Here is a 20,973-nt window from a genome sequence, read left to right on the forward strand (position 1 = left end):
GCAGTAGGGTAACAAGGCAGAACTGCAACCTGCAGTGCATTCACAGGTTTCTGTGTGGTAAAATATTTTCTTAAAATTAAGCTTTTAAAGAAAAACTGGTTTAAATTTCAGAGGTATTTTATGAGAGGCAAGGCATTTTGTAGGTTTTGTCCCTTATTAGACCAAGTGCATGGTTGTGTAGACTTAGACAAGCCTCCAAATGGAAAGCATTCTTGCAGTTTTTAAAGATAAATTCTTCCTGTCCCACTAAATTAATTTGAAGCTAAATAGTTGGTTGTGTCTCAGAATTCCCACTAGAGGGTGCTAAGATACATGACATAATTGTCTGAGTCTGAGAATGGGAACACTATCACAGAATGCTACATTTGCATTCTTCTTAATGCTGACCAGAGTAGAAGAATATAGAGCCAGGTCCTCCTCAAAGAGGGATTTTGGGATCCAAAATTCTTTAGGGGTCTTCTTGTGGAGTGCTCCTTGTATCTTTTCTGGGGCAGGAGGGGAGGGAACGTGCAGGGAGTGCTACATGTGTAGCTAGCAGGCAACCAGCCTCTCCAGTTATTAAGGGGTTGACAGAGGGTTTCCAGTGCTCTCCTCAGCCCCTCTCCTGTTCCCTAGCAAAATGGTTCAGTTCAGTCAGTGCTGTATGGGGTTCCATATTTCAGTTGGTGCTTCTGTCATTCCAGGCAAAAAGACACCTCACTGTGGAAGACAGTCATCCTCAAGCTAGGATCAATGAAGACAGAACTAACAGGATCCCCTATGGGGGCTCAGTTTGGAAGAGAGTACTCACTCATCTTCCCAGAGAATAGGGTAATGTGGCCCAGAATTAGCAGAGCATAAGAAAGGAAAATCAATAAAATAAAAGTTTCAACTCCTCTCACATAAAGTCCTGCAATGTAGCCAAATGTGGAACTCACAAAAAAGTGAAAGAAAAAATTCTTTTGATTAAAAAGTTACTTTCCAGGATAAAATATTTTCAGTAAAGCAGTTTCCCCTGTAGATCAAATATTAAGAGCTATATTCACTGGGCCTATTGCCTTTGCAGTAAGGAGCCTGCTGGATCTGGGCATCCACTGGGGTCTAGGTTTGCCTTGAAGGAGTATCCCCTTCCCAAGGCAGCTATATTGCCTTCTGCCCAGGTACAGAGTTGCGGACTCTGCAACCACTTGTGCTCTGGGTAATGACATATTGACAGCTGAGAAGGTAACCACATGTCCAATGTAGAAATAGAGGCCTGGCCAGTTCTAGTGAAACTGGGTACCTAGCCAGGTGATTGGCTTCCTGATGTCTTTGTCTCCTGCCCCATCCTTTCCCGACTGCTGGGTCCAAATGAACAGCCTTGAAAATGTCCACCCTGAAAGTGAAATTTGCAAAGGGTAACACTGGATTTCCCATGTTAGTTGTTAGATTCTGAGACACGCATGTTAAATAGAGATTCTCCAACTGGTGCCAGAAAATGGCTTTCACACTGTGGCAACTGAGAAGTTCTGTAAATTAAGCAAATGGCTCTTCCTTTGCTAATTATCTGTAGGGACCTGCTGAATTCACTATTTCCCAGATTTCATGTATTCCAAGAAATCTGACATTGCTCATGAAATCTGTGGAATAAAAAGCAAACTTAAGTAACGTAAAATGCTGGCTTCCCAGAGGGGTAACTGGGGCTGCCGACAAAATGGGCTGTCACTCCCACCCTTTGCTGTTGATTGGCTTGAGGGCTGCCTGTCATGTGGCCCCACCCTCTCCATCATTTGGCAACAAGGGGCAGGGCTGCAGGACAGACATCTCTCATAGCCAATCAGTTATAAGGGGTGGGGCCACTGCCCCAGCCAATCAGAGGTATGGGATGGGTGATGCACTCCCCCCACGAAATGGCTGCCAGGCCCCATGTTCTGCCCACAAAATCGGGGGGCAGCTCCCTCAAATGTGGTAGGTCCCTAATTATTGGGCATGGGGTAGAAAGGAAATCCAGCCTGCAAGCTTTTTTTTTTACAGAAAATACTGATCTATGGACAAATCGCCCGCACCAAATTTTAACACAGTGCTCATTGACTTCAGTGATAGTTGCATTTGTCTCTTTGTGACAGCACAGTTTGGCGTCTGATGTTTTGGAGCATAGTGTTTTACCTGGGAGATGGTTTTTTTTTGTGTTTGACACACAAGCAGAACTTGATGCTTCGACTGTAGGGCAAGAAGCAGGATAGGAGTTAGTCCTTGTTCAAACACTAAAAGGTTTCATAGTTCCCAAAAGCTTTTGTGATTTAAAGTTTGTCCCAGTATGAAAGCCTTTGTAATGTAGGGCCATTCTTTCTTGTATAGAGCACATCTATGGGCATCAACAGATCTACTCCACATATTGGACAGGAGAGAGTACAGAACAATCTGGCTGGGTTATTTTTTTTGGCCTCAATCCAGCAAGGCATTTTCCATGTGTAAATTTAAACATGTGTTGTTTTGACAGTAACCTCTAAAGTCCTAATAGATGCTTAAATCTATGCACATGATTGAGATCCTAGCTGGATGAACAGTGTATAGTCACAAATCTTTTTGGCTGTGTTCAAATGATAATTGTGAAGTATGTCTTTAATACTCTCCCTAATTGAACTGCAGCAATGACACACCTTTGGGGGAGAAAGGGGGCAGGGATTTTTCATGTGAAACTGAATATTTCTCTGAGAAGTGGTATTACATGGTTTTCTCTTAATTTTGCATGATTGATACAGAAGTGTGTTGGCTTGAGTTTCCTACTAACTCTTGGTGTGTTACTTTTATTCCTAGAAACCACAGATTCCACAGGGATAGACACTGACAAGGAGCAATATATTCTAAATGACAGGGGTAAATAAAATACATACACTACCATTGGATGGAATGACACTTTCAGAGGAAGTCTGTTTTATAAGTTAATTTATGTTCTCTCATATCCTTATTGTAAATATAAGTGGTTTATTGGGGGAGATCTTATTCAGCCAATCAGACTAGTGCCATAACATTCAAGAGATGGTAGAGTTTAGGCAATATTTATTTCAAAAATGTTTTGATTGCCATATTTTTTTAACTAGTCTTTAATTTCCTGTGTGCTCCTCTTTTCACCTTCACTTTCTATGCTTTTACAAATGTTGCTTGGATTCTTGGCAGACCCTCACTGAGTTCCTGGCAGTAAATAAGTAATTGAGAACTTTAACATTGTTTATTGAGGACTATTAAAATCCTTACATTTGCCTCACTTGGGACATATCTACCCTTCAAATTCACCACACCAGGCTGCAGCACTGCTCCATATGCACTGTTTCCTGACCAGCAAGTAATGTAGCCATGTTAATACAGTGCTGTAATAGGTGAATTAGTACTGCTGAAAGGCAGAGCCGCTTATCCTGCTTGTAGCAACATGCCAAGGCAGCTGCACAGGTTTTAATTATGGAGGTCATATACTCAAAACAGCGCAACATGGATCAGTGCACTCCTGCTTGGCCTGGTGGGTGCTCAGTGTATTCAGGCCCTCCATGCCTATACCTGAACAAGGCATGATTTTTAGTTTATTTGCTGAAAATGGTAGTGTTGGGAGAAAGGGAAAATATTCACAAATTTGTGAACAGGTTTAGCTGAAAAAAGTGAGGAAAAATTCAGTAAAGTTCAAATGAAACCTTTAACTTTTTCTTTTTGAAATTACATTTCGTTTAGAAATGTAACTAGGTTAACTATTTTTTAAAAAGCTTAAAATTTAGGGTTGGATCAAGACTATGCAGAATCATCAGCCCAGCTCAGCACCCAAATGGCTCCCCTGCTGCCTAATTAATGTCCCTGTTCCTGTGCTCTGAATCTGAATGATTTAACTAATAGCTGATGTTTGTTCTGCATTCTTGGCTAAATTATTTTTACCAGGTTTAATCATACGGTCCTCACATAGAAAAAAATCTTTAAAAAGTCATGGTAACTGAAGTCAAAGTAAGCTTTTTGACTAGAGCACAGCAGGACAGGACCTGTAATGAGCAGTACGCTTTGGTGGGGAGCAAGGAGAAAAGTATGACAAAGAATACAAAGTGTAGAAATGAAAACGAAATGTTGTGGAAAATACTACTTATTTGGGGCATAATTGTTCTTATTGAATAGTGCCTTACCTACAGGTAGCTCATGAACATCAATGGAACTACTTATAGAGTTAAGTGTTACTGACTGCATGGGAAGGTATCACATTCTGGTTCTCACTTTTTTGCTTTTATACATCTTTCAGGATATTGTTGCAGAGTAGACCTTTTATGAGTATAAAACGCTCTAAAGAAACCTCGCTTACAGCTTAATAAGAACTTAAAATGAGGGACCTAATTAGAAGATGAGAAGCTCTAACAGCAGTGATGTCAGAGTAAATGAAATACAAATTAATTATAATAGAGTATAGTAATGGTATTTTACAGTACATTAGGTACAGAATATGCATAATTATGATTGTGCTAACTTCATTTGAATAATCTTAGCCATGCATGTTAATAACAATGATTCATTAATTCTGATGAGTTAAACTTTCAATCCTCTGTTCTGTTTTAATACAGTCTCTTTTCCTTTGTCTTCACTAGGTCCCATGTTCTTCCTCGCCTGTTTTAGTGTTGCTGCAGGATTCGCATTATTCATGAATTGCTGTAACTCAGGTAATCTGCTCTGGAGCTGTTTGCAATGGGTGTTTTTATTTTCAGTCACCAAATGCATTTTGGAGAGCTCCCTGTGTAACATGAACAAAGGCTGCTTATATAACAGAGTTAGTCTAAGGGGTCATCATTCTTTAATGAGGTTGGGATACAACCTACACTTCAAGAATGCTAGGGTATAAGTAATAAAAAGCTCATGGATCACTTACAGAAGATCCCAGAAATAGGGGCACTTTTTATTTTATCTAAACCATAGTCATGTGAATTTCTCTCTGTGAGCAGAAGGGCAATGCCAGAACAGATCCAAAGTCTTCTGGCTCCGAAGTGGAACATTTTTTTAAATGCTTTAAGATGCTAATACCAGTCTGTCTGGTGCTAGTACTTTCAGTGACTGATCATGAGAAGCAAAGATATTCTTTTCATTTCTGTTCCTAAAATATTCACTATTAAGTAGTTCCTGTGCTTTACTGTGAAAGAGGTTCCATTGTAGGAAGGAGGTGGTGCATGTGTAGTAGGTGTGAAATACACTTTGGGAGCCTTTTGCATGAAAGGCACTCTTTGTGGATAACTGTACATCTTGTATGATAATATTTGAGCTGGGGCATTAGAAACAACCAAATGTAAAATGCCAAGCACAGCACTCCCTGTGTGCTTTTGGCTATAGGAGCTGATGTACCTTTACCACATGCTCCCCTGATGGGCTTTCTAGGCTCAAGCCAGCCATAAATGGCTGAGGTGGTAGTATGTGAAACAACCCTTATTTCAACTTATTCTTAATAATCTATGATAATTGTCTTCTCAAAATAACCATTAAAACAATGTTACTCAAAAATAAACTACAGGGTGGTCAGATCTGTACAGTTGGTGTAGGATGCAAAAATAGCTAGATGCTGTGAGAATGTAGGCCTGGGTCCTGCACTCCCTTCACACACAGATGTAACCCATTTCTATCAAAGGGAATTATGCATGAGGGATACAGGCAAGATCTGGACCACAGTTAAAAGAGCAAAGGAATGTATTTTCAGGGCTGATCCTCAAGCTGTTTCTTACATGGATAGTGCAATGGTAATCAATGGACTACTTAAACGATTAATGGATGTCCTCTGCCTCAGACCTTCCAGCATCTGATCAATACCTATACCTCAATTATATAGAGAAACAAGAGTCTTTTTTAATTTAGTGGTCTGCAAACATTTGCACAGAAAAGTAGGTTTCTGAGGTATTCTCCCTGTCCCCACATACCTTTTCATGATTCATGAATAAACATTAGGAACACACCTGGGAAAAGAAGAGACTTTTTTAGTTTGGTGTCAAAGGTAAAGAAAGAAATTTTGTTCAGGTAAAACAAAGGTTGAATTCTTTACTTTACTGAAAAACCAAAAAGACAAAAAGGAGGAAAAAAGTTTTCATTTTTAGGTTAACCCAAAACATTTAACTTAATTTAAAATTAAATCTTTTGAATGCGTATGAACCTTTTACCCTTCTTTTAATTTGGGTAAGCTTCTAAGGAAATAATGCCATTTTCCAAATAATAACTTTCATTCTGATCATGTCAAAACAGAACATTTTGGCATTTCTGAAACAAAAATATCATTTAAAAATTACCAACAACATTTTCCATTATTTCCCCCATTTTCTCAGATGAAACAATACTAAATTTCATCTGAATTTGCAAATAGTTTCAGTTTGCATCCCTCCAAAAACCTTTTTGGGCAAACCTAATATTAGTGAAACAAATTTTACCTGGCTCTAGTTGGTATTGAATATCCTGTAAATATGCAAACTGTAGTCACCAGTAAGCCTACCTGTTATGGGAAAAAGGCTTCACTGCTAATATGAGTACTCCACTGGCTTCAGGGGAACACCAGTAAAGTCATGGATACATGGAACAAGTTAACCTGTGCCATGTTGAATTGACCTGATTTTTTTTAAAAAGGGTTAAGAGTGGTTCCATTTTGCCTTGGTAGCTGCAAATGTACTCTGAAGTGAATTAAATATTACTTTTTATACTTTCAAAAGCTTCCATTTTAGTGCAGCCCACTATAAGCTCTGCTTGTTTGTGCACATCTGGCATGGGGTTTATGCCTCAAAGTTTGTTTTTTCATTCGTGTGTCTGTAGATTAGGGATTGAAGAACAAGGCTCTTATTTAATAGTTGATATAACCTTTTATCCTTGCACTGTAATGAAGTGGATACAGTACATCAATATTTGAGAAAGAGAATCAGCTATAAATGTTGATAGATTGTTATGGAAATCAACTACATATGAATTACTATTAAATAGCTATTACTGATTAAATTAATATTAATTAAATATCTGGGTCTGTGACCTAATTAAGTCCCCCAACATGTTATCTGAGTGCCTCTTGCTTTTCACAGTTTTAACTGCAAAGACAGTGAGAGAGAGAGAGTCTCACCTGGCCCTGAATTTTTCTCCATATCAGTATGGAAGGAACAGGGAACATTCGGGAGCTGGTAACAGTTCCCTTCTTCTAAAGTTAAGCTTCAACATTATCGAAAGCCATCTTAACAGGGCCTGTGAAAGTAGGGTACAAAATTGAGTTATACCATAGCCCCTCTCAGTCCTTTATATTGGTAGGGAGTAGTGGCACAATATCTGACAGTGACACTGATATCTATACCAGATATTCTCTGCTGGGGATCTGTGTGGATTGTGGCCCTTCAAACTACTCAGGTAAAAGGGCTAATACAGGGCTTGTGAATCCTGCCTAGAGTGTTCCAGCCTTAATTGCTTCTCCTGGTGAAGATGTTGTTTGGGCCATAAATGTGTTGGTAAATTATTTTGTAATTTAATTTTATGAGGGTATTAATCTTTTTCTTTTATAGGAAATGGGGGTGTTTGTAACACTGCTTATTCCTCTAGGCTAACACTGATTGCCTGCTGCAGCACCCCACTTCCTGAGAAGCAAATGTGATGATCTCTCCTATGTTGTCAGTGGTCCTTGATCGTTGCATTATCATTGATAACTTATTGTGCTTCATAACCCAGCCTTATTAATGAACAATGCCAGGAAGGGACCATTGGAACACCTGGTGTGATTTCTATATAACAGGGTCTTAAATTTCACCGTTACCCACGTGTTGGGACCAATAACTTTTGTTTGGTTAAAACAGATATTCCAAAAGATCACCCAGCCCCCACTGCTTCGATTGGTAATTTGTTGGATATTTATGCTTTATTGTCAATTTGAATATACTTTATTTTTTGTTCTAGATATTGGTTCTTGTTAGCCCTTTCTCCTCTAGATTAGAGAGCCCTCCAATACCAAGTTCCCTTACCTTATTAGTACTTACTGGAGGTTTTTGCACACAATAAACAAGTCACCTTCAGTCTTTATTTTTGTTCTGTGAAACTAATTGAGTTCTGTAAGTTTCTCCCTATAAGGCATTTACTCCAGTGCTCATCATTTTTGTGGCTTCTTTCTGAACCCTTATTAATTTTTAAATGTCCTTTTAAAATGTGGGCACCAAAGCTATATATGCACCTTTCCAATATTTATCTCACCAATGCCATATGCTGTGGTAAAACCACCCTTTTCTTTCTACCTGCTGTTCCTCTCTGTCTGCATCCAAGGATTACAGTTGGCCTTTTTTACATGACTATCACACTGTAATTTCAGTTAATTTACAAAAGGCATTTTTGTACAGAAGGTTTGCAAACATAAGTGCAGTTGACTACAACTGGACTTACCAGTCAACTCACTTTTCTTTTTTCTCCACCTTTGTTTTTGTTTTAGGTACAAAAGTTGTAGGAGGAGCCCGGAAAATATTGGGATTTTCTCCTATTATCATAGGAAGACATGTTAGAAATATTTGTATGTTGTACCTGGAAGACACATCAAGGAACAAATGAAGAAAAGCTGTTTCTTCAGTCATCTGTAAAGTATACCTGCCAAAAGAAAACCTGCAATGCACATATATATATATATATATATACACACACACACACATATATATATACACACACATGCACTATATTCTTATACCAAAGAGTTGATTAACTTACTTTAGCAGTAAATATGCTGCCTCAAGTTTCATTCTAAAGCTTACATATATATATATTATATATATATAATATATATAATATATATATGCTTAGCTGCATATATATATATTATACACACACACACATAGGTGTATATATCTCCTTTCTTAAAGGAATGGACCATTTATTTTTGTAAATGCTTATTTTAAAATATTTATCATTTGGATAATGTTTTTAATACAAACCTTGACATGTTATCTTAAGTGATGACTGATGACAGAACTTAAGCCATCTTTGTGTACCTTGTGTTTTATACTGGAGTAGAGAAACAGGACAGTTTAAAGGATATATAATTCTGTCTTTTTTAATAGTTAATCTAAGGGTGATACCTAAGCAAGTCAACCCAAAGCCTTAGTAAGACTGGATCCTTTATTTCAGGGTTGTCTCTTCTTTCTGTATTCTTTGTACTGCATGTGTTCAAATGGGCATTAATCCATACAGGGCTCACCAGTTGCTGGTTCCTTGCAGTTTTCTGCAGTTTTCTGCAATTTTCTGACTGCCTTCTCTTATGCCTCAGCTTAGCCTGCCCATGTTCAGGTTCTGGACACTGTTCATCTTTGTTAGCATGTATTGAGCTAATGTAGATTTCAGCCTATGGCTGTTTGATTTTCTTTGCGATCAGCATGACAGAACTAGCAAGAATATGAAGTAGATTTTTCAAATTTGTATTGTTTTTTCATTTTAGTTGAAGTTATCAGTTTTGTGTTGCCAGGAAACAATAGTAGCCCAAAATATTTGGCAGGAACTTTAGAAACAGTCATCAAAGCTGCACAGTGTGCTTTTGTTTATGGCCAAAAAGTTGCATTTTAACTTGCATTTCAACTTTCTTTATAATGTAATTTGATCATACATTATGCTTTTCTTCTGTGGGTTTTCTTCTGAGAACCTGCAAAAAGACTTTCCTGTGTTCATAAACCCAGATAGCGTTAAGACATGTAGGAAATACAGGGACTCAGGACTGGAAATGAGGTGCTTGGGGATTTTTAATTTTGTGGCCCAGCCTTCTACCATTGAGCTCTCAGGTAGGTCCTTCTCTTTCTCTTCTAAGTGGTTTTCCTCATTCTAGTTAGAGGTGTTACTGTTCCTGAACCTGGCTACAAATACTGGCATCTATAATGAAGGTGTTCTCTCATGATCTGCTTACGGGTAAAAAAACTGAGATGCTTGGTAAGGCATTCTCTTCCTGTCTTTCATGAGCTACTCTGTGACTAGAGGCTGACTCCTGGGGCAAAATGGAGCCTCACTCACAAATACTGCAGGAACTACATAAGAATATTAACTGATACTGCAGATGCTATGCTGCTATAACCCATCATATGGACCTGTCATATGGGCACTTCACAAACATATTGCAAACTGCGATATGTTATACTGGTATACCCAGTCATATGGACACTTACTCTGGAGTGACTTCTTTGTTCAGTTCATGTTGCATTGGAATGGGTTTAAGCTAAGCAGACAAGCAAACAAAAGGCCCACCTCTCTCATTCTGGACTAGGGGTGACTACTGGGGAGTTGCAACAATTTAACTACACAGGTATAATAACAGTTAGCTGCATAATCAAGCCTTTGCATGTGAAATCACCAGCTCACAGTGGTTAACAATTACTAAGAGAACTGCAACTTAGTGCAGGACCTTAGATCATCTTCTGGTTCTCCACATTTATAGCACAGTTTTTTCCCAATCCCATTATTTTGATGCTGAAAAAAAAAAATCCCTTTGAACAACTAGAATGCATGCCAGGGACTGCAGCATTAGGGTTTTGACTAGACAGGTCCCAGATAGTACCTGTTGGTGACTGCCATCCTTTTTGGTGATTCTCTGGTTTACTCTTTGTTCTGTTTCTACAATTGCTTGTTGCCTTAACAGGCTCACCTACAGCAGTCATTAGTGTCCTTGAGAATGATAACTGTTTTCCATCTTTGAGTTCATTGGATTCTAAGCTATAATCACCAAAATCTATAAACTAGACCCAGAACAAAGGAGGAGCAGAAAAGCACCCAACCAAACCTAGCAACTTAGGATATTAATTTTGTCACATACAATAATCAACATTCGCATGACTTGTGCCCATAGGTGGAAAGATGGCCCCATTAAAGGGGGAGCCTATACCTAACTTTAAGCTTGTGAATATTCCCTTTGCCATTGTTGGGGATACTGACATGTTTAAGTATGTCACGGAATTTTATCTCAGAAAATCTGTCACTTTTTGCTGGTCTTAGAGCTTTGCAGGATGGAGATAATGGACACACATGAAATGTTGACCTCAGTCTATGCCTCATTTGATCATAGAAGCAAACAATCAGACTGAAAAAGTATTTACCAGCTTTAAATTACCATGTACTTTTTACACAATAAAAATGATGTAATACTCCAAAGAAAATAACCCACTGTACTCCAAGATTACTCTGATCTGTCTAGTTTGTCTGTGTCTCTGAATGTCTTGTTTCCTTCCAAGACAGATTTTACCAGCAGCCAAAGCATACCTGGAAGGGAAAAGGAGAATGTAATTTAGGGCCAAGTATCTGAATAACAGACTGCTTTTTTTATACTAACAACATACCTGCTGGAGTATGTGACTGGGTAAGGAAGGGCTGAAATAGGGCCAAAAGGGGCCCCCATTCCTTCTCTCATTACTAAAGTCAATGGGAGTTTTGCAGTTGCAGTGAATGGGAGTAGAAGCCAGCCCTGGGAACACTCTTGAGAATAATCCTCTCAAACTTAACAGTACAGCTAGTTGCAGCACTATAGGCCTTAGTGCTTTGGTTTACCCAAAGTCTCAGGCAGATTTTGCAGTCCACAAAGAGCTCTGTGCTACCGCAGCTACCCTGATAGCTGTACCCTGCTAACTAGGGCTAATTCATATGTTTAGGGCAATAGCCACATCGCTGTAACTGCAATGTAAACATACCCTTACTGGCTTCTGTAGTATAGCATTATTACAGAATAGAGTTGCTTCTCAGTTACAGCAAGGTCAAGATTGGGCCAGGAGATATAGTAAACCTATTTAATAGAGATCAGCATCTCATAAGATGGGAACTCATGAAGATTCTGTGCAAATGAAATAAGAGCATTGTTCGTCCAGGCCCCACACAGCACTGTAGGTTGGAATTTTTCCCTTTCTTCTGCACCATCATCTTTCATTCATCTTTCACCCTAATACCCACGGGTAATCTTATAGAGGCAACTGTGACAGTGTTTAGAGTGCTTCCTGTAGTATTCAAAACAGGGTAATCTCAGTCAGCCACCTCTCATTTTAGTGCAAACACAGAGGTCCTGTTACTTTTAAGCAGCTTCCCTGTGTTTAGATTCTCCATCTCTGTGTTCCTGTTATAACAGACTGTTACTTTTTGTGGGCTCTTGTTGAAATCCTGCAGGAATCACCAGTGCAGTATATACTTTGAAGATGAAATTCTTCTTCACTTATCCACTGAAGCATAACTCACCCTGCTGGCACTCCCATTGAGATCAATGGCTCTCCAGGGAGCAAAGCCAACGTAATGGAAGATGGCAGAATGTGGTCCTGCAGGCGCCTTAAGGCAAATGATTGTGATGATGCTTTGGAACCATATATGACGAGACCATTCAGTACTTGCTGGGGTTCTGAGCTCTTCCAGCATGAGGATGCCTTTGAAGAATAAAATGTCATGTGGAAAATTAGCACTAGATTAGTAGGGAGAAAGGCTGGAATGAGAACTAGATCAGCTGAGAGCAGGATTTGGCTGCAAATCTCCAAATGGAAGGTAAAATCTTTCTCATGATTCTGTTTACAGGGCAAGCTTGTTTTTGACCCAGTTTGGTTACTTAAAGGACCATGACAGCACATAGGAGAAAACAGCTTATCAGTTCACTGTTGGTAGCTTGCATTGATAAGAAAAGCAGTGAGACAGATTCTAAAATTGCCTGTGTATTTATACGCACTCAGTGTATCATTTTTTGTACAATGCATTGCACAATTAGAAGTTTTTTTGGCCCCATCTTTCCTCCTCCCCCTCCTTTCCCCCTGGCTCTTCTCAAGTCTCTTAATGAGAGTTTGAGAAAAGGAGTATAGCAATAAAAGACTCTTGTAGTTCTCTCATTTTAGAACAGAAGGATCCAAGTCTGTATGTGGTTGTCCCAGGATGGATTCCTGAAGGTTTTCATTCAGGAAGGGATTCTAGGCTTTTTCACACCTCTTCACACAATGGGTATATATGGCAAGTCTGTAACATGTATAGTTTTCCCCCCATGTCCAGTGTCTGTAGGAGGCAGATAGGTTGGTTCTTTGGATATCCTTAATTGTTTGGTGTTTTTTCCAGCTGAATGTTACTATTTATCATGAAATAAAGCTATGGCTTGGGCTAAGGTGGCATGGTGACAGAGAGATTAAGGTATTTTGTTCTGGCACCAGGGGTTTGAGCCATGTACTGCATAGCGGCTGAAGGCTGCCCCTGGTTAACCCAGCTGTGAATGGGTGCCTGGCTAGGGAATCCAAGGCAGCTAGATGTAACGCTAAACATATCACTCCCTTTTGTGCACTTGGCCACAGAAACTGGGTATACCTTAACTGTGCTTGGGCAGACTTTCTGATTTTTGATGTCTTGGATTACTCTTGTCATCTGTCCAGAGCCCCACTCCCCACTGCAAGTACAGAATAGACCATTTATTTATTGTCCAAACTATCCTGACATCTAGGCCTGATCCCCAAGGGTTGTGTGAGTGGAAGCAGCTATTTGCAGTTAAGCATTTGCAGGGTGGAGATCATACTTAATAAGCCAGGCACAGTTAATACATGTGTGGAAATTGCTCCTGTGTGTCTGCTGATGACTGAACATAGGTTGGCCATATCTTCAGCATCTCCTCACCCATTCCAAGAGCTGCTTTACAGAGGATCTTCTGCCCCTCCCTTACCTGACACCCTAACATCAGGTTGCCATGGCATTGTGGGATACAAGGTCATTGGCCAACATTACTGTTACATAGCATCTCCTCAAAGTCTCTGCTCCCTCCTATAACATTGTGGAGGCTTTGCAGAGCCCGTTGGTGCAGCCTGCAGGAGATCTGTGCATTGTGCACAGCTTTCCTGCTTCTTGTCTCCACTAAGCTGCACCTTTTCAGCTGCTTTCAGAGTTGTGCATGTGCACAGGGAAGGGAGGCAGATTTTGCCAGTGGAGTATAGATAATCCAAGCCAAATGAATTCTGACACTAGCCAGCAAAAAACTCTTCCTTCCTTAGTTCATTTGTGAACAGGCCATTTGATTTAGATTAAAACTGAACTGCCTCAAATCGCCTTAGTCTCACAGTGTCAAACTTCTCAGAGTCAAAGGAAATGGCCTGTGTTGTAAGTCTCTAAACTGAAGTAAGTAGGCACACTATAGCAGTCCTGTATGATCCTGTATCATAGTTAAATAATAGGCAAAATGGACCATCTGCATCCACAAGAAATGAGAAGCAAAATGGCAGGTCGCACACTGGATTTGCACAACTCCATTTAAAGGATAACTTTGCACCATTTGAAGTACTTCAGCAAAGTGCAACCTGTCTGTAAGCAAGAACTGTATTAAAGTAGAGATTCACTCAGGGACATGCTGGGTTGTTTTGGCTGGGCTTTTCTAGGCTTGGAAATTCAACTCCCATTACTTTCACCGAGACAGCAGCTTTGAAAATCTCAGTGTTTGTGTCATGTTTGTAGTATTATATGTACGTAAGACTCCACTTTCTTGGTGTTTCATTTACAATAAAAAAAATTCTACAATATCTTAAGAAGAGCTCTTGCAATCTTGGATCTATTATCATTGGTAGGTTGTATACATAGTAATTGTTCTAAAAAATTCTAGACTTCATAACTGTTTTCCCACTGCTACTGTTACGTTACAAAATACAAGCTATTTGGTATTCTGCATGGGTTCAACAGTTATAGTCAAGTGCCATTGTGCATGTTTTCTTACATAACATTTGTACTGTATAACGTGAGCCAAAGGAAAGTTATCAGGCAGTTCAACAAAGATGTTAATTTAAATTAAATGTCAAGAAGCTAGACTGAATCTGGGTACTGGGAAGAAGATGTTCCTTTTGTGTTAAGCGCTTTATATGGAATTTCAGAAGTGCTGTACTATGTCTGATGTTGCCTACTGGTGGCTGTTGCTGACAGGAGCTGTACTGCAGTTGCCACTGCACAATTTGAGTGTTTTGTCTCTGACAGCTAATTATGACAGAATTTTTAACTTCATCATTTTGATTTAAAATAAATGTACATTTTTCTTGTTAACCAATTCATAATCATAAATTAAACTTGAAATCCTGGTTCAAATATGGGTGTATCTTTGTTAAACACTAGCTTTGTATAGTTGATCATTTTTATGGTGACTCTGAGTGTTTGTGGAGTGACTCCTTGCCTGGACTTATAGTAACACAACACTTAAATTATCACATTTGAAAAGCTCCTTCATTTTCTTGACACAATACTCTCAAGGTTTGATTTGGCCGTGATAAAAGGGCACAAGTTCCAAGCAACCTCCAGTGCAGTATGATCCTGTCCCAGCCTTTTTGCTCTGAGAGATGAACTGTCCCATCTCCAGTGGGCTGGTAAGGGTCGTGCAGTGGTCACCAGCCCATCAATCCCAGAGCCTCTTTTGGTCAATCCTGGGTTGGGAGAGAGCTGGACACACACGCATGCGCACATCCACCCCCCACCCCACCTCAGCCCCAGCAAGTCAATCTATGGGGGAGGGAAGGGATGGGGGGCCAGATCAAGGCCCTCACAGTGAGCGATAGACTGCGCGGCCCAGCCAGGAGCAGGGAAAGATAAGTGGGCACCCAGCCCGGCAGGTGGTGGGAGGAATGGAGCCTAAGGGGCTCCTCCAGGGGCACGGGGGGTGCTTCCCCCATCTCTGTGTGGGCAGAGATGGCTGCTGCTGCGCCTTGCGCCCTGCTGGAAGCTGGCCATGTGCGGACACAGCTCAGCTAAGCAGTGGAGACTCAAGTGGGGGTGGCCCCAGCCCAGCCAGGTCTGGGAAGATCTGATCATCCAGGGGCTCATGGGGGAGGGGTCCCACCTCTGGGTGCAGCCTGGTGGAGTCCCCGGGGGTCCATTCCCCTCCCCCACCTGTGCTCTGAGTGCAGCAGGCAGCCCGCGACAGCAACCGCCTCATCCCAAATATAGGTAGGGGGGGCATGGGCCTCCAGCGGACTGCGGCCAGTGGTGGGAGTCCCCACCTGGACAACCAGATCTTCCCAGACCCAGCTGGGCCAGGGCCCAATCCCACTTCTGTGCCACGGCTGCACTGAGCCACGCCCACCTGGTGGCCAGGCAAATGTGGTATCAGGCCCCAGCCCAGCCGGGTCTGGAAGTCTCCGTGGTGGTCTGTAGTTCATGGTCCCTGGGCACAGCCCGGAGGCGGCCCCGGGGGCCTGTGCCCCACCACCTGTGCTTGTGTTGCCATGGGGGGTCAGGCCAACTCTCAGTATCTCAATATTGCACTGTTAGACAGGAGGGTGTGTCATAATTGCACATATACAAAACATACACAAATCAATTAGGTGCATACACACACTACTAGCTCAAGCACATACACATCCAAACCAGCCTAGGCACATGCATACCTATCACCAATTTAAACACATATACTATACACCGCAAAAGTCAGACACAGATCACTAATTCATATATCATGCACACCATGTCATACACACACACACTTAGACTAGCAACTCAGATACACACACGTTCAAAATAACTAGTCTAGGTTCATGCACACCTATCACCAGTTTAAGCCCATACACACTACACACACCACATTTAGACAGAATCAGTTACCAGTTACCAACACCTGCACATCCAATACACATACATGTTACTAATTCATATATCACACACACAATGATATCTATATATGTATATATATGTATATTCACTAATTCACACACATACTACCCACCTACACATACACACAAGTGAGTTCCTAAATTGGGTGTTGTGATGTGTATGTATGCATGTGCTTGTTGTACTTGGGATACCTGGGGAAAGGTTAAGGTAAGAAAGTAGAAGTGTAGGGAGTTAAAGTTACTGGAAATGAAAGTCACCGGGACTGGGATTAGAACCAGTAGATTACAGGGGCCTGGACTGAAGAACTGAGGCTGGGGGTAACTTTAGGTTAATTGATCTTAATTGATTAAAAGACAACACCCAAAGCCTGCAGAACAGGGAAGCATGGGGACACAGAGGCTGGGTCTGGAGCCAGAGCTGCGGGGAAGCTGAAGAGGTAGATGGGGAGAGGGAAAAATGGGACTAAGGAAAAGTGTGGGTGTTAAAGAGGGGCTCTGGGTGTGGGGAGCCAGAGGATGGCTCTGGGGCAGCTAGAGAAGTAGTAGGTGCTGGAAGGTGGAACAAACTGCAAGACAGCTAAGTGGAGCTGGGAAGCTGTGGGGGAGGGATTACAGAAGGTGTGGGAGAAGCCTGAAATCAGAGAGACAGACAGCAGAAAATCACAGGAAAAGCAGCAGAGACAGTGGGAAAGCAGGGAGAGGCTGAGAGGTGGCAGAAAAGGGGAGATGGAATTGGGAGGAGATCAGGAAACTAGCAGAGAGGGTGGGAACTGGAGCTGAGAGAGAGAATGAGGCTGGAATTTAAGATAGGGAAGGGACTGGGATTCAGTAAAACATGACCCAACTTGGGGTTGCAAATGACAGTGGTTTTATTGAACAGGGGAGATAGTGACACAATGCCAAATTGGTTCCCTTGCACACACACACACACACACACACACAAAATGGCAGCAGGGGTTAGAGAGGCTTGGTGCAGGGGCTGAAGTCCACTGAAGTCCAGGAGGAGAGAGAGAGAGAGTCCAAATTGTAGGAGGAGGTGTGCAGGTAATATCTACCTATCCAGGCTGGAAGGGGTCCTTGTCCAGTAGGTGTTGTCCAGAGTGGGGGTCACTAGCAGGGCCTCTGGGTGGATAGGTGGTGTGGCATGGTGCGGTCCAGATGGAAATGGCGTTCCCACTGAGTCTGTTTTCACTGCCCTTTTTATAGGGGCAGACCTTGTGTGACCCTAGTGACAGGAGGCATGCCCAGGCAAGGGTCAGCCCCTGGTGTACTGAGCATGTGTGCTCCATGCAGGGATGTGCAGTTTCGGGTATCTGTAATGGTGAGAGTTGCTGGTTTTGCAGGGTCCTTTGTTTTTCAAATGCTGGTCTTGTCTCTGTTCCTGGGTGAGGTCCATGGTTCCTGGGTGAATCAATGCGAGGTGATGGCCCAGTCATTACAGGCCATTCAGTAGAGATCTGCTACCATTGTATTTCAATCATTCCCAATCACACTCATTCATCGGGGAACCAGTTTACATGAGAGGGGTACGTGACTCATACAGTTGCAACATGGGATGCCCAGGCAGAAGACAGAAGATGGAGACTTGACATATAAAATGGAAACTTGACATGACTTTGGTTCACTTACAAACACAGACCTAAACCATACAATATCCATATGAAACAAAAATCAATACAAAAATGATAATAATACAATATACAACAGTAAAAATCAATACAAACCTAATAATAATACAATATAAAACAGTGGCTATCCAAAACCAAAAACTTGCTACCAAAATAAAAATGTTTAAAGCTTATCCTACATCTTAGCTTACTTATACTTATCTATAGGGAAAAGAGGGACAGAAAAGGTCAGAAATGGTTGGGGAAGGGGAGGGAATGCATTTTCAAATAAACACAACAACAAAAAAACTGGGGGTTTTGCTACACTTGGGACATGGCGGCAGCTGCTGTGAGCTGCCTGCTGCACCCAGAGCACAGGTCGGGCAGGGGAATAGACCACAGGGGCCTCTGCTGGGCTGCGCCCAGTGGCAGGAGCCTCCCTTCCCCCCAAACACACATGCCCCTGGACCGTGGAGAGCCCCAGACCCAGCCGAGCCAGGGCCTGATCCCACTTCTGTGCCATGGCAGCCAGACAAATGTGGCATTGGACCCTGTCCCAGTCAGGTCTGGAAGTCCCCACAATCTAGGGGTGCGTGGTGGGGGGGGCTCTTGCTGCTGGGCACAGTCCAGGAGAGGCCTCGGGGGCCCGTACCCTCCTCACCTCCGGGTGCAGTGGATAGCCTGCAGCAGCCTCCTCCCAGAGCATAGGTGGGGAGGGCACGGGCCCCTGGGGCCTCCACTGGGCTGTGCCCACCCCCTGGGGCCTCCGCTGGGCTGTGCCCAGTGGCAGGAGTCGCCCCCCCCTGCTTACGTGCCCTTAGACCGTGGAGACTTCCAGACCTGGCCAAGACGGGGCCCAACACCATGTTCGTCTGGCCACCAGGTGGATGCGGTAGATCCTGGGGTGCCCTTAACTTCCAAAAACTGATCTTAACCATAAAAGTCTGGTCTAGTGCCTTGAGTGAGTCAAGTAACAAAGATCCCTCAGTGTAGCAGGAGAAGAGTGCAGTGAGCCCACCCTCAACCAGGTACACACACCCTGAACTCTGTCCCTGAAGAGGCAGGACATCCCTGTTGTTACCAGTGGGAAAAGAAAAGAAGGTCTCTAGCCTTCCTCTCTGAATGGATGGGACCCACTTATTACTCTACCACAAGACGAGAGTCATGTGTGCCTCAAACTATGGTGTGTCTATACCCCCAAGGGTCTATCAACGCCTTAATCCAGCCTTGATAGACTAACTGCTCTCAGTGCCTTGCATTACCTACCTCTAATTGCCACCTGTTGGCTGCATATAATATTGTATACATTTGCTGAAATCTCTTTAGATAAGATCCAATGAAGATGAGGCCACCAGCAAAGCATGGACTTTTACACCATCAACTTGTTTTGAGTAAATTAGTTTGAAAAAGTTGAAGCAAGAACTCACCGCCTAAAAAAAAATTCCCTCCTTTTCCAAACCATCCTGTGAACTCTGCTATTTTCCACCCGCTTTGCTGCCCTCTGGGGGCTAACCATTCCTCTTCTCAAGGAGGTTTCAGTGATCTTATTGAATGAAAGGGCCTGTGAGGTTTGGAAGGTTTGACATTTTAATTAAAATACATCTACTAAAATGTAATTGAGAAATTGGTCGTACAAATAGAAGGGAAGAAGCAAATTCTGCACATGGGATCCCCATGTCAGCTCTGTTGGCTGCCTGTGAGATTGCACAGGTTTAAATGAGTTTAAAAAAAATTAGCCCCATCATTTTACCTTGCGTGACAAACACTTGCTTGACAAATTCCTATCACACGCACACAGATGTTGACACACCAGTTTCTCAGGTAGTTCCCAAAAGAACAGGGCTTCTATTAAATGATCTGGTTAACCCCCGGACAGGTCTTAGCTTGCTGAGGTGGGACATTCTGGAATGAATGGAAAAGTGTATCGAGGACCAAGCTTTTCAAGGGGACTAACCTATGTGACAAAATGGGGCTTTAAAGAATAGAGCAGGAGGTGAGGATCATAAGTCTAGGCTTCATTCTCATTGCTACTACTAACTCTCCATCTTTACTTGGATAAATCATGCAGGGATTTTATTCAAAGGCATCCAATTTGCATGGTCTTCTTAAATCCTGTAGCATGTACTACACAGTGCAGTCTAGTGCTGTGTGGAGATGCGAAGCTGGCTCTGAACAAGGCAGCTCAGGTACCAGAAACAGTATAACCGCACTATTGCAGCACTCTCCTCTACCTATTATAACCCATTTCTCAGCAGAACTAATTAGCCCAGAGAAAGTGTCACACTACTGTAACTACTGCTTCTGAGATGTGAGCTAGCTCGGATATCTGAAAAGCACTGGATTGTGCCATGCAGACAACAATAACCCCAAACCCATTGTGCCTTAGTTTCCCTCGGTTTGACATGGAGATGGCATTGTCTGCCTGACGAGGAGGAATATGAAACTTGTTTGGATGTGTTTGGATGATGTCACGACCCAGTGATTTTTGGTGCCTCGGCACTATGGAATTTCCTGGCCACATGAGAGCTCCTTTGCACGGCAGAGTGTTCTGCTGCAATTGAGAACCCGCGTGCAGGAGAGAGTTCCCGCCAATTTACAGTTTCCTTTGCAGGATGCATTTCTTCCTTGCAGCACAGAGATGCACGGTGCAAAGAGTTCCCGCTATTCGGATGCAAATTTGTGCCCCGCTATTGGCCAGTGCTAAATTATTCACACGTGGCGGCTAGTAATTGGCTCGCTGGCCGTTTAAAATTCCGCGCGACTTCCGCCCAAGTCGAAGAGCTTTGAGCACGCTGCAGAGTGCCTCTGAAGTTATCTGACTTGTGGCTGCCGATCCATAGACTGATCACCTATCGATC

The 20,973-nt window shown here is 42.3% G+C and overlaps 1 protein-coding gene across 6 annotated transcripts in view; it reads left to right on the forward strand.

Annotated features, from left to right (window-relative positions):
• CARD19 (caspase recruitment domain family member 19) overlaps positions 1-14,985 on the forward strand; it is a 58,005-nt gene extending 43,020 nt beyond the window's left edge. For 5 of the 6 annotated variants that reach the window (XM_006017996.2, XM_025197114.1, XM_025197116.1 and 2 more), the window contains 3 exons: positions 2,776-2,835; positions 4,569-4,640; positions 8,396-14,985. In XM_006017996.2, the coding sequence (XP_006018058.1) occupies positions 2,776-2,835; positions 4,569-4,640; positions 8,396-8,511 (248 nt within the window). In that variant the 3' untranslated portion in view covers positions 8,512-14,985. The remainder of the gene's footprint in view (positions 1-2,775; positions 2,836-4,568; positions 4,641-8,395) is intronic. The other variant, XM_025197115.1, reaches the window with a different exon arrangement.
• The last annotated feature ends 5,988 nt before the right edge of the window (positions 14,986-20,973 follow it).

This window comes from Alligator sinensis, unplaced genomic scaffold (genome assembly GCF_000455745.1).
Source record: "Alligator sinensis unplaced genomic scaffold, ASM45574v1 scaffold391_1, whole genome shotgun sequence".
NCBI lineage: Eukaryota > Metazoa > Chordata > Crocodylia > Alligatoridae > Alligator > Alligator sinensis.